Source organism: Aedes albopictus, chromosome 3 (assembly GCF_035046485.1).
Source record: "Aedes albopictus strain Foshan chromosome 3, AalbF5, whole genome shotgun sequence".
Classification (NCBI taxonomy): Eukaryota; Metazoa; Arthropoda; class Insecta; order Diptera; family Culicidae; genus Aedes; species Aedes albopictus.
Window position 1 is genome coordinate 201,181,253 of NC_085138.1, and position 15,110 is coordinate 201,196,362.

At 35.5% G+C, this 15,110-nt stretch overlaps 1 protein-coding gene across 7 annotated transcripts in view; it reads right to left on the reverse strand.

The window, feature by feature from the left end:
* Positions 1-2,075: 2,075 nt before the first annotated feature.
* Positions 2,076-15,110, reverse strand: part of LOC109406300 (cytospin-A) — a 138,522-nt gene continuing 125,487 nt past the window's right edge. For 6 of the 7 annotated variants that reach the window (XM_062858527.1, XM_029863166.2, XM_062858526.1 and 3 more), the window contains 3 exons: positions 14,540-14,797; positions 12,029-12,303; positions 2,076-2,388 (listed from right to left, as the gene is read on the reverse strand). In XM_062858527.1, the coding sequence (XP_062714511.1) occupies positions 2,299-2,388; positions 12,029-12,303; positions 14,540-14,797 (623 nt within the window). In that variant the 3' untranslated portion in view covers positions 2,076-2,298. The remainder of the gene's footprint in view (positions 2,389-12,028; positions 12,304-14,539; positions 14,798-15,110) is intronic. The other variant, XM_062858524.1, reaches the window with a different exon arrangement.

A 15,110-nucleotide genomic window follows, 5' to 3' on the forward strand; every position in this document is an offset into this window, starting at 1 on the left:
TCGGTTGATGGGGTTTGCACTACACTTGATTTATTGGGCGAGACGTGGATGGGATAAAGAATAGAACGCGACCGATCGTTTTGGATGTCTATTTTGTACTATTCGTTTGGGTATGGTGTTGCGTAACAATTCAATTTGGTGTTCTTCTTCGTTGATGGGAATAGGCTTAGATTCAACTGGGATTTACAGTGTTGTGTGGAAATATGGTGACGGTTACAATTCAGTGTGTTTTGTGATGATTGTCTAGTTCAAAATGTGTTGACTTAATCCTAACTATTTAAAACTAAAACTATTTACAAAACTCAAACTATTTACAAATTTACATTGATCAGCGTACTGATCAGCTACTATCATTACGTTTTCGGTTAGAAGCCGAAGTGACTGGCGGTGCAAAAATTGATGTTTAACCTACTTATAAACATAGCAACTCGATTTAGATTAGTGCTCTTAAGTAGCTTAATAATGTGCAACACCAGCAACCGGTTCAAATTTAGGTCACAACTGCAACTTTGCATGTGCTTAAATGCGTGATTTCGTTTTGGTACTGCGACGATGATGTATGTATTAAGAATTTGAGATAATTATAGGATTACAACATGGAAAACAAAACAAAGAATGAATATTAATATTCTACTTTACTTTCAAACAGCTAGTGCGGGTGTGAGTTTTGTAAACAATATGTATTAAATATAATTAAAAAAAATGGATGTTTTCAAGTTTTCAAATTACTATTTAGCTAAAACTAGTATTACAAATATTGCTTTGGACAAGTAACGTTTTTTGAAATCGTGATTTGATTTAAAAAAAATATCAATCCCTTCGATATTTAGAAAACAAAATCTGTAAAGCCAAACTTCTGAATATATTCTGAACAAGAAACGAGTTCCAGCGAAGTTCGCTAAAAAAACTTAAAATGAAATAGTGTTTGTATGACACTTGGACACTTTGGAACGAAAACGAGTTGATGGATATTGATAATTTTTTCACTGTAACATTCGTGCAGTGTTCCGACATATTTGTTAAAAAAAATAATCTGAATATACATACCTTTTGTATGAGATTCTTATATGAAAGGACATGTTAAAAAAAATCTGTGGGCAGTATGCAATGTTTGCAGCTAGCATGTCATTGAAAACATTTGAGAAGAGGAAAGCAATTCAATTAATTCATCAGCAAAGGTAATATTTAGCTTGACAGTCAGTATTAAAAATATTTTGGGATTTGGGAAAATACTTGGGTCAAAATAATATTTCTTTTTAGGTACAACCATAACTAACGGCCAAGTAATTTACCAAAATGCCGAGCAGAGATGGATGACCAAATGGATGACTGTACTACTAATTCTGATGTGAGACTGAAGCGAGACGTTCATCAACTGAGGAGACTATAAGCGAAAACAACGTGGAGTGACCTTGCTGCGGATCTGGAGAAAAAACGAGATGTGGTACCTTGTGGTATGCACATAAATAATAAATTATTGTATTACTCTATTACGTTTAGCGTGTATGGTTACATTCAGTATCTGTCATATGTGGAGATATTGTTATTGTTGTCTGGAGTGTGAATCATTGTATGTAATATTGAAGTATCGGTAATGTGAATCATTGTATGTAATATTGAAGTATCGGTAATAAAGTGTATACAAATAATGAATACAGTTGTTAAATAATCATTACAGAGAAAGATTCTCACAATGAGCACCCTATTTTCAATGAAGAATTTATATAGCTTAACGTAATTAAATCTAAAGCCACTAAATTTGTGCAGACTGAGTTTCGTTTCAATTCAACAGAATTATGTTTTCAATTTTACCATGGACTCGATTTTCAATTAAAAAAAGTTTCTATTAGAAACCGGATTCGAACCAAGAACCTTGACATTACCAGGCTTGCACGCTACCACTCGGCTATCGAACCGGTTGATGTGAGAAGAAACAAAACGCACACAAGCGTTGATGGGTCGATGATCATGTTTGCCATGGTAAATTTAAAAACATTTTAATGCTTATCATATGGTGCTCGCACGGTAATCAAAATGTGTAATGAAATTTCTTTCAAAAAAAAGTTTTTGATTCATATTGTCAAAATTGTATTGTATTTCGAGTTATGATCAGGTAATCATCAACAATGCAGCAGCTAATGTATGCTTTTGTAATAAATAACGGTATAGTAACGCGATTAAAATAAACACTCACACACAGGTATGCGTGAAACTGGAAGTCATAGAAAATAGTAATTGCCTGGTCTGTTCTTCATTGTTTGTGAAGCTGTCGTCGTTTACCATGTCGAATAGCTCTCTTCATGTTTCGAAATGTTTATAAATTGCCGTCACGTAGCCCATCACTTGCTGCCAGTCTGGTCGCTCCAACTGGCACATGTCGTCGATACTCTGCGAAAGAAAGGAAAAAAAAACAATTGCATTAACAATAAAATAGGGTAAAAGCTCCCTTAGTGGAGGTAGTACCAATAGTGGTGATAGTGGCGATTTAGCACTATTTCGACCAAAAAGCTTGCAAATGACATTTTTAATAGATGCATCATACCCAGAAATGATGTACACGCCCGGATAAAAACTAACCATTGGGTGTATGGTGAAAACCATTTCTGCACCATACAGTGTACCAGCTACAATGAAGTGTATTGTGATGAAATGGTTCGCTATACTATACATTTACATTGGATTTTTATGTAACAATATATTATACTGTTTTCTTACGTTTGAACCATTCACTTTTCCGAAACATTATTTTTCCGTGAATTTTTTATTATTTCTGGTGTTCGATTTGAATAGGTCGTATGTTTGCTGTGATTCATATGTAGATTCGACCTATTCAAATCGAACACCAGATTTATTCAGTTTAACATTTTTTCCGTGCTTTGTTTTGTTGATGTTTGTGACTTTTTTGATGCAAAGGAAAGCTTTCATAGGAAAGAGAAAAAAGTGAATAAGTTGAAACATCAATTGAAAATCAATAACATGTTTAAATCAGTGGTAAACCAAATGTCCTATCCTAAGAACTGCAGGTCCAAGCAGGGGTCCAAGAGATATGGCGGGCTAGGTGTGTAGAGTGCGATGAGAGAAATACGAATGTAGGCCAACCCGGAATGATGCAGGTCAGATTACCGTAAATCAGTGGATGAGTTCAACATCAACACTATTATTTCTGTATTTGCATTTAGGGGAATTTTCTCCTCTTCTCTCATGTGAACTTGCCTTCGACCACAACCGAATCAAATGCGATTGACAAACTTTATCTTTGACGTAGAGCCATCTTTAACACATGGACTGGACTGAACACTTTAATGACTTTTAATATAGGTTCGTCTGCGGGTTCGCTTTTAACCTAACTTATACTTGAATCGAACTTGACAGTTTTCTCATGAGTTGTATTTCCGTGTATTTCGAACTTTAGTCAAACTGGAGCCTCAATATTGCAATAACGGTTAAGCACGCTGTAATGATACTTATGTACCTCGTCACCCACTTCATGCAACTACATTAGTGGTCTAATAATACTTAGCGCGCTCGGCATAGTTCCATCATGCCGCTCAAAGTGTTGCCACAAATAATGCTTAGTTTGCGAAACCCAGTTATCTGGCTGGTGGGGCATGGGAGCCTAAGCTTCAACTGTTAATGCAATCAGAGACTACTCAGACCTCGATTCAAACTTGGACGTGGGCAATCCAATATATGAAGGGTTATCCAAAACGCTCTGGAGAATGGGGGACGTTCGATGTAGTACTAGATTTGTAGTACTGAGCTGAATTTTTGTATGGTGAGAAGGTCAATTCTCCGTTTTTGCAATGAAATGGTGCAAAAACCATGGGTATTATGATTTCTTGCCTAATTTGATACTGTTTGAGCAAAACTTTGGATAACTATGTTGTTTATTTTGCAAGAAATGAAGAAAACAACAACACTGTTGCCTAAAGTTTTGCTCAAACAGTATCAAATTAGGCAAGAAATCATAATACCCACGCTTTTTGCACCATTTCATTGCAGAAACGGAGAATTGACCTTCTCACCATACTAAAATTCAGCTCATTACTTCAAATCTAGTACTTCACCGATCTGTCCTATTCCCAAAGCGTATCTCATAATACTAGTAAATCTGAGATGCTATTAACAGGAGGAAAATGAGAAGATAATATAACATTATATGGTTTATGTAATGTAAACCAACACAACATAACAAAAGAAAACCATTCCAAAACCATTTAATTAAATGTATAACCAGTACTGAAACTACAATTAAAAACAATATATTTACAGTACATTTTATTGTTTGAAACCATATGTGTACCATACAATGTACGGTTTATCAAAACCCTCGTATCAGTATTTATAACAATTCATTTACAATATAATGTATGGTTTTGTAAAAAAATATATATGGAGAAAAATATTTTTTATATTGTTATGATACTTAACCTTCACATACCCGCCCCCCAACATCTCATTTCAAAAATGCTGGCATTTTGTCAATTTTCAACTGATTTTTTTTAAGTCGCCCTTAATCGATCATAAATTGGTGCTAGTTTATTACACTCAAGTGGTCATGTAATATCAGGAACCATTCCGTAGATATTCCGGATTGTACTGGGGTCAGGGGGTGGGGGAGGGTTCTGTTTGGTCAAATGGCTAAAAGTGATTATTTTATATGTTATTGTGTTTGAGAGGCTCCCACGGAACCTATTTCAGGTGTTCCGGAGCAGCCATATAAGTTGCTACATACTTCAGTCAACTTTTTCTGCCCCATTCTCTTGAAATCATGAAGTTTGATACGTCGCACGGCATGTTTTGGTTGCAAACCAGGAATGTCCCCGATGTCAACCCCGTGGAACCTATGCTAGATGTTCCGGGGTGGCCATATTAGTTGATACAGACTTCAGGGTATCGTTTCTGACTCAGTCATTCTGTCGCACGACATGTTTTGGATGAAAACCAGAAGTGTCCCCAATGAGGCCCCCGCGGAACCTGTCACGGTGATCCGGATGGGTCAACTTATTCAAATCTGATTATCGCAGTTGTGTTTTATTGTTCGCAATGAAAATTCAGCTGAGAATCGATGGTACAAACACAATTACACACGAAATAATCATTTTTAGCTATTTCGGCACCCTCCCTGACCCCAGTACAATCTGGAATATCTCCGGAATGGTTCCGGATATTACATGGCCACTTGGGTGTAATAAACTTGCACCAATTTATGATCAATTAAGGGCGACTTCAAAAAAATTGGATTAAAATTGACGAAATGCCAGCATTTTGAAAATGAGATGTTGGGGTTCGGGTACGTGAAGGTTAACCACCCGTATAGTATATTGTAAAAATCTTATTTACAATTTACTGTATGGTGTTTACATTACATTTTATTGTTTTTGTATTTTTATTTTTACAATAGTGTCTATTGTAAAAATATGGTTTTAAATAGTACTGTTACAATACAACGTTCGGTTTTTCTACTGTATTTTTTATTCGGGCGTGCTGTAGCCCCATGTACGGGAGCCACATTGCATGCCAGCTCCCAGAAGCACATTTTGAGACTGAAAGGTGTGCTCCTCATTTTTCTCAAGATGTGTCTCATGAGCTTCGTCTTATGCGCTGATTAAATTAAAAAATTTCAAGGCAAAAACTTCCTAAACGAAAGAGAATTGAAACCTTAACCTTTGCATTGACAGTCTCTAGTCGTATCGCATAGACCAGTGGTGCTCAAACTGCGGCCCGCGGGCCGCATGCGGGTCTCGAAAATCGTGAATGCGGCCCGCAGAGTACTTTAGAAAAAAATTGCTGAATGTTTAAAATGACGCCACATATTAGTTTCAATGCTAATTCTTCTCTATAATTTGTGTTAACATCAATTTAGAAAAACATCATAAATACTTTTCAATAATTTTCCATGAATCATGAAGACATTGGTAAAAAACATATTCCTAATAATCTGTTCCATAATTATTTTGAAATCTGGAGCTCGATTTAAATAGGTCGTATGTGCTTTTGTCGATTAAAAATTCGATCAGTTGGATTCGCTTATTATAGCGAAAACCGTTGAAATTGAGCAAAGTTTATACATACAGCAGAATCCTCACAAAACAGGCTTTCTGTTCCACCATTAAAAGTTTGCAAAATATCTGCCATATTGCTACAATGAATCAAATAAACTGATCGAATTTTATATCGACAAAAGCACATACGACCTATTCAAATCGAGCTTCAGAAATATTTGTTCTTATTGTGGTTAAATCTATATATATATAAATACAGTGGCATACGTGGGACCGCGCATAACTTGCGAACAGATGGTCCGATTTTGGTCGTCTAAGTTTTGTTCTGTAAGTTTTCACCCAAGGAAGGTTTATGAGACAAAAAACATGAAAAAAATTGAGTTTATTTTGAAAATCTGGTTTTCGTGCATTTTGAACGGAGACTTGGACTTGACTAGGGACTTGAAACGTCAAAAAACGCAGTAGGCAAGACAAAGTTTGCCGGGTACAGCTAGTTAAATATATTATTATAAACTACTAGCTGTACCCGGCAAACTTTGTCTTGCCTACTGCGTTTTTTGACGTTTCAAGTTTCTAGCCAAGACCCAAGTCCCCGGTCAAAATGCATGGAAATCGATTTTCAAAAACTCTCAAATTTTCCATGTTTTTACCTCATAAACCTTCCTTGGGTGAAAACTAACTGAACAAAACTAAGACGGTTAAAATCGGACCTTCCGTTCGTAAGTTATGCGCGGTCCCACGTATGCCACTGAATTTTTATATATATAGATGTACGTCCAATTCTTTCAAGAAATTCTAAATGTCAAAATGTTTAGATAAATGTGTGCCCATCATTGTCACAATTATTGCGGGGTTAAAATTTTAAACAAATATTTACATCAATTTTGTTCGCGATACGAAATCTTGCCGGCAATATCCGAAAATCTTCGATTGTTCAATTCTAAATTTGCCTTGGTAAAAATATTAAAACATACGTAAAATCACGCGTAAAATACTAGTTAATTTAGGTTTCCTTTTACTGAAATGATGTTTTTTTTTATTCTGCGGCCCGCGGCTTACTTTAAAAGTCTCAATTTGGCCCGTGGAATACTTCAATCTGAGCACCACTGGCATAGACCAACCAGACACTCGAGTTGTGTACGGAAAAAAGTTGTTGAGGTTCTTCGTTACAAAGAAGTTGTTTTTCACCTTGGATACCAACAGCACACGCAGCGCATGAGACGAGAGCTCCCCGGGAGCTATAGGGCACTGCATGAAATTCTCTCCTTCTCTTTTACTCTTACAGAAATTTTGTAAACAACAAGGCCATGAAACGTCAAAATTCCATACAAAATCAAAACAATGCAGTGCCCTATAGGTGCTCTTTCGTATAAAATAAAAAAAAAACAATAGGGGTAGGCGGGGCAATATGGACACCCGGGGCAGAATGAACACCCTCAATATTTTGAAATATGCGAACTTTTTTGAACTTTTAATGAATAGAGAATATAGTCCATTTGTCTAAAACGTAGTTTCAGGAAAGAAACATTCGAAATTAAAATTATACTTGATTTTACACGAAAAAGTTGCGTCCTCCGTTTTTTGTGCATGGAAATTATAATTTTCACACCATCTAAAATAACATTTAGTGATTAATTTATTGCAGGTCGATTAAAACCTGATATTTCTAGAATACATGCAAGTAGTTTTGCTGTATCTACATGCTTAACATGTTTATATTTTCTTCTTTATTATATCAAAAATCAAGTTTGGAAATATCTTCTGCTGCCGGGGCAAATTGGACACTCACCTTTTTGAAAGAAACGGCAAGGGAAAAATATAACCTAATCACAAACCAACCAAATTCTTCGATTTTAGTATATTTTCGGTTAAATGTTCACTATAGTAGACATAGGGTGAAACAAAATGGTCATAAAACGACAGCAGTGGAAAATAGTTGTTCTAGGCACGTACAGCTGCCGACAAAAACGAAGCTTTATCCAAAACAGCCTGAATTCAAATCAACTGAACAAATATGAACTACTTCGGCGTATTATTCATCCATAATAGTTGTTTTGTAATGAAATGACTTTATAGGTGTAAATAATGTACGAAATTCGTAAAAGTCTCATGGTGTCCATATTGTTCCATGGAAGTGTCCATTCTGCCCCGTATGCTTGAAGACGGTCATGAAAAACTAACATTTTTCAAAACCTTTTTTGAAGTGGATAAATAATTTTTCTTCGTGAGCATTCTTATGCAATAGATGCTAAATAGACTTTAAAAGGATACATGCATGGATACATGTATCAAAAAACTAAACTTTTTTGACATCTTGCCAGGTAAAGTTGGCAAAAACCTTAGGGTGTCCATATTGCCCCGCCTACCCTTACATTTTTCAAAATTTAAAAACCCAATTGTTTTCCTTATTTTTGTTTTGCTCATTTGCACCTATAGTGGTGGTAGTGTTCCTATAGTGGTGGGTCCCATTCTTCATTACACCAATAAAGCTAGCCATGAAAAATGTTGACACTTCTCAACTACCGATTAGCGTCTTCAGACTTTTTATTTCGTGATATTATCAATTTTATTCATTTTTTTACTACAAGGAACTACTAATAGCACCACTATTGGTACTTTTACCCTAGCTAAATAATCAATGGTTAGCCTTTTGTGATTAATTTGTAATTCCATTGAATTATCATTTCCTAGATACATTTCACACAAATCAAGCTTATTTTGTATTACTGTTGTGCAGCGATGACCCTGCAATGAGCTCAAGCGAGCTTGCCTAACGTACCGTGACTGTACCAAATTCCGTTCACTTAGGGGCGATTTCTTCACCCTGGCTTAAGGTTGAAGGATTCGTCATTTACAGTGTATCAAACAATTGTCCGTACATCAATTTTTTGGTCAAAATAATTTTTCATTCAAACGATCACAACTTTTTTATACATCAATCAAATACGCTGAAATTTTTATCAAGCACTAACCATATATCAAAGCTCCATTGGTAAAATTTTGAGCAAGATCGAATAAGTTTTCTGATAGTTATAGAACTTTTAGTAAAACTTATAAGATTTTTAAACACATTTTTAAAACCTTATATCTCAATATGTACTCGATGAAACTTTTTCAATTTTTTTTTGTGATACAGCTTATACATAAGGCTTTCATATGCAGCTTCGTTTGAGGTTTTATATTCTCTACAAAAAATATGAAAAATCTGTATATGTTCAGAGTGTCATTTGGAAATTTACCATATTTTGATCAATAAAAGTGCCAAGTGTGTTCAGCGTTTTTAAACCCTCTTACTGTAATATTTTAATACAGGACCTACTAAACTACAATAGTAGGTCCTATGTATTTTTCATTCAGTTAATGCACTTTTATTGGTGGAAAACGTTTGGCAGATTATATGTGCAAAATATGGTAAATTTTTAAATATCGTCAACTGCATAAGTATATTTTTCATATTTTTTGTAGTGAATATAAAACCTCTAAAGTACCTGCATATGAAAGCCTGAGGAATCAGCTGTAACACAAAAAAAAATGAAAAAGTTTCATCGAGTACATACTGTGATATAATGTTTTAAAAATGTGTTCAAAAATCTGATAAGTTTTTCTAAAAGTTGTATAACTTTCAGAAAACTTATCCGATCTCGTTCAAAATTTTACCAATGGAGCTTTAATATATGTTTCATGATTGGTCAAACTTTGAGCGTTTTTGATTGACGTATAAAAAGTTATGAATATTTGAATAAAAAATTATTTTGACCAAAAAATTGCTATACGGACAATTGTTTGATACACTGTATATAAGCATCATCATTGAAAATTCCAAAGCAGTTTTTTCGTCCATAACTGCGAATATCGCAGTAAAAATGTATTCACTGTATTGTGGGTGGAGAATGGAGTACAGTGAATACATTTTCAAAACGAAATGTTCAGTTTTGAACGAAAAAACTGCTTTTGAATTTTCAATGATGACGCTTATATCAATGACGAATCCTTCAACCTTAAGCGTTAAGCCAGGTTTAACTTAAAGACACTATATGCAAAGACACGAAATGTTCCAATTGGAATTCCAAATTTGCTGTCAATGTCATACCAATCGAGCAGGAGACCTGTCAAGCGCGCTTTAAAAGCTTTGCTCGACAGCATCATCGTCATAACGCGACAATGATCATCAACAGCTACAATCATCAGATTTCGTGTCTTTATCATACAGTGTCTTTAGTTTAACTGTATGGGTAAGCCTGGCTTACCGGTTAAGCCGAGGTGAAGAAATCGGCCCTTAAGGCGATGAACTAAGTCTAATAGCTGTAGAAAATACATGTTCTGCATTAGTGACTGTAATTGTGCAACGCTGTTTCATTATGTCTCTATACTGCTAGAAAAATATAATCAAGGTTGCAAGCACTCCACTTATTTTGAAAATGGCCGCTATTTAAAACAAGTTGTTGTTCCTTATTCCAATCAGTATGATCCTAATTCCGTTCACTTGTGTTCCTAATTCCGGTCACTCCAAGTAATTATCAAGTTGACAAAATAATCATATTATCATAGGTTGTTATAGTTATATTTACATTTTATATGTCGAAATACATTTATTTACTTAGTTCTGCCAAGGGCTGAAAGTCTCTTTAATAAAGTCAAATCAATCAAAATTACTTAGTTCTATAATAATTTGAAGTAATAACATTGGATTGTTTTAATGTTGTTGCGTTTTTTGAGAGCTTTCTGGGAAAACTACAAAATTCCACCAGACTGAAACAGTGTCGAATGTCGCGTCAAAGTCGGATCAAATTTGATCGAATGTTGGACCAATGTTAGGCCCACATCGCATAACTGTTGGGTCTATGTTGGGTTCGGAGACCAAAATAAAAACAGGTCAATGATAGGTTTATGTCAGGTTTGACGTCATCTATAAATTTTAAACCTACGACACCACAATTTATGCTTGCTAGCTGGGGTTACCAATAAATGATATGAACTAAACATCAATAGTCAGGGAGCCTTGACTGATGCTGGAGTTGGATGTTTCGAATGTACTGCAGATTTTTTCATAGTTCCCTTTGGATTTACATGGTGATTGGAATTAGGAGCAAGTACAACCTGTAGTATCCTAATTCCGGTCATGTGCCTTTTTCATTTCTAGCATCAGGAGTCTTCTTCGAAAATTTGATTTGATGTTCAATTTATAAAAATATGTCCTTTATTGTTCTGCTTTGGTGCTATTTTGATTGATTTTGTTAATATTTTTTATATTATAATATATGTATATTGAAAATACATTAAATGTATAAATTGATGCAATTTACAGGTCCGCAAAAGAAAAAAGTAGAATGGCGGCCGATTGGATAATTAATGACATTTAATGTATTTTCACATTAATACACAAGAAACCCTTTAACGTTTTGATTGTATTCTGGCGTGGACATACTTATTGAAAATTACAAAAATCAATTTGCTAAAGATTTGCGACAATTTCGGCTAATACTCGGTATTTTGATTCGTGTGAACGGAATAAGGAGCTGATTGGAATTAGGCGCGGTCTCGGTACAGGCGCTGCAAAGTCGTGTGCGAAATTCGACTGTAATAATAATGAATTTGGGCCGAGTCCAAATTGGTGCAAATGTCGCAATAATAAAACAAAATTTCAAATCATAAGATTAACATGAACAAGAATTCACGACACCAAAATAAAACAAGGCCATATGAATAAAGCTGAGTAAATCGAGGTTTAAATACTCTTAACTAAATCTATGTTAAGCCGTGAAGTAAATCTTCACAGAGATTTGTGTAAAACGTATTTGCTCAGTTTTATTCATATGGCCTAATAAATGCGGAAATTAGCTAAGATTTGACAAGAAGACACCGACACGATTAAATGCAACCTGAGAAATGCAACCACGTTTTCGCATCACTTTGCGCGTTAATTTGTCTTGCCGTGCATAATACTGGGGTCTTAAATATGATTAAAATTTAATAATATGTATTAGAACATTGTATAATTTCAAATTTTCAAAATTTCAACTTACCAAAGATGTCGGTATACCGACGCTTTCGGCTGCTGCGAAAGCCAAGCTAAAGTTGCGTCGTTTATCGTTTGGACTCAGCTTGTCGTACGGGATGCGATCCGGCAGATAGGAGTGCATGATGGCACACAGCGCCAGACCATCATTCCACGAGGAACTAAAGTTTGTTATGTCTATATTCCGGTAGCCGACAGTCTTGTTTTGACACCACTTCAGCAACGCATTCCGCTTGGAGCCTCCATTTTTGACCAGGGCATTGAGCGGGTCCTTCCGGTCACCTGTGATTAAAAAAATATTAAATAGGTAGATCAGATAGGAGGAAATAGACGTAATCTCTGTGCTTTCACGGACTGGAGAACTAGCTTTGCTCTAGGAGAGGGGGAGTACGGCCGAGCGTTACGGCCCATACAAAAAATGTTATGGTTTCCATACAAAAAATCGTTGCGGAGAAGGGGGGGATCAAAAAATGTCGATTTTAGCGTTACGTAATATGTAAATGGATGCTGCCGAGGATTGTCTACGATAAGATTTATCAAATTACTCGATAACGCCAAAGTTATCGAACTTTTAAATTATTTAAAGAAATCTGGTATCAACAGTCGAATTTCAACAAAATAAAAAATATCAAGAAACAAAACAAAAACGGTCAGAGTTGGTAGAATGTCTTGCTAATAATTGTATTTGACATAATTAGTTTAGCCAGATAAGCATCTCTGCAAAAGAAACTTACGGACGGAAGGTCCAATTTGGGTCGTCTTAGTTTTGTTCTGTTAGTTTTCACCCAACGGAGGTTTGTGAGGCAAAAAAATCATTGAGAAATAGAGTTAAAGATTGTTTGCCATTGCGTTGTGAAAACGTCAACTTTACACTGACAAAAAGAGCGCTAAAACGGCCTACTTTTTTCATTAAAACAAAAGTGCCGAAAAGTGCTACTTTTCAACACTTGTGCTGAAAACTTTTGCCAACATACATTTTCCATTCATTTTCGTGTGTGTAATGAATAGTAGGATGAACTACATGCTAAATAAGGTTGATTGATCATGATACTCAGTCGTACCTCATACTGCAGACGCATGTAACCTAGAAAAAATCATATTCAAACCTTATTTTTCGTAATAACAAAAAATGTTGTATGCAACTCGTTGCAAAACTCGATTTTTTCAGCACTCGTATTTATCCAACTCGGCAAGCCTCGTTGGATAAATGTATCACCATTATCTATTTCAGATGTACAAGGACTGCAGTCAAGACGACAAAACATCCTTTTTTAAGGGACCAAGATTACTATGTCCATTCAGTGGCAAGTAGAACACGTTGTCTGCGTCGTTTTACTTCGAGTAGAGTTTCGTAATTTCGCGGGTGTGGTTGTTTTTCTTCCGTTTCTTATTTTCGTTCAACTCGTTTTACGCGAATTACTTTTGATTAAAAAAAAAGTTAAATGCCATCCGGCAGTTAAAATTTAGTGATCGGGACGCGAGTGTGGTATCCCGGATCAGTTGCGTTGAGTGATTCCTCGTTTGCATAGTTTTTGTCATGGAATGATAAAGAGGACGCGTGTGTGAGTCATTTCGCGTTTTGTTTTTGGCAAATACACACTTTGTGAGATTCGACCGTACGATGCCAGCTAGCAGTAGTTGCCGGAAAATGACGCCTAAATGGGACGAATTCAATTTTAGACTATTGCATCGTTCAAGAATCGGTCTGGTGATTGTAGCAATTTGTTTACCAAGACAAAGCCCCTAACACATCTTCCCTTCCCGTATCTACTAGTGATTACTCGGAATAATGCAGAGAACTCCTCGGCTATTAGCCTAAGTGAGAATCACGTCGTTACTTTCTCACCTATCCTCAATCGACCTGCATTCGGACGCGGCCGGCGCTGGCATTGCTTATTGAAAAGTATTGGGATGCCAGCATTTACACAATGAGAAGGCTATTCCCAAGCATCATCATCTGTTGGTTCATTGTGTAAATGCAGATGTACTTGTGATGACAAAAGAGCAATCGAGGGCGGTCAATCATGCTCATGCTCATCTCTGCAGAAACACCAACTTTTCATCTTAAATTGTACAACAGTGCCATGTACCATCTAGTGAAAAACATCTAGCTATAGGTCATTTGGATAGAAAGTTTTCATTCGTATGAACAACATCAACTTCAAATTTTTAACCGTGGTCATATATAAATATGAGGAACAAATTTACTTTACATATGAGATTGGGCTCATAAATCGTGAGCATATGTAATATTTGCAGCAGCTAGAAAATATCTCCCGAAAAATACTTTCATTTCTAATTTGATACATACAATTGGATGCTTCAGCAAAAACATGTTTTTTCCTTGAATCATGCTGGTAATTACACAAAATGCACATTCATACGCCAGAATTTTTAAACGACAACAACCAAGCACCCGAGAGTTACGTAATTTATAAAATAATAAATAAAATGTGTTGATTCTGTTCCAGAAACAAAAACAAATGAATAAATAATACTAAATAATAATAAAACATACTTATGTCGCCATAGCTGTTTCGCCGAACGTAGTCCATTGTTTTGTGTGACAGTATCGATGCAGTAACATGGTCATCGGCTTGTTGTTTGAACAATTTCCCGGAGTGATTATAACTATTACTGATCAGGGTGGAAACTTTGTTGTTGTTGTTGCAACTAATGTTATTGTTACTGTAATTACTATTGTTATTATTGCTACTGTCAAGATTACCGCTGCTGTTTGCGATGAGATTTTGAGTTTTAATCAGCAATACTGTATCTATAATTGGAACAAATAAAGAAACACAATCAAAAAAGGCACAACAATAGATGCAAATAAAATATAAAACACATTTAACACTCAGAACACTCTCAGTAACAAAACGAGAATGAATGGACAACACAAGAAACATATACACAAACATGTATAAAAATGAAACCAAGTGTGTTACTCACATGCAGAAACTGTTTAAAGTTGTTAAATGACACCATTACTGACAAGTGTTACTGAATTCCCTCTTCATATATACCACAGATAATCTTCACTAATAAAAAGATAAGTGCTTGTACACATATTAGAATGTAATGGCGGT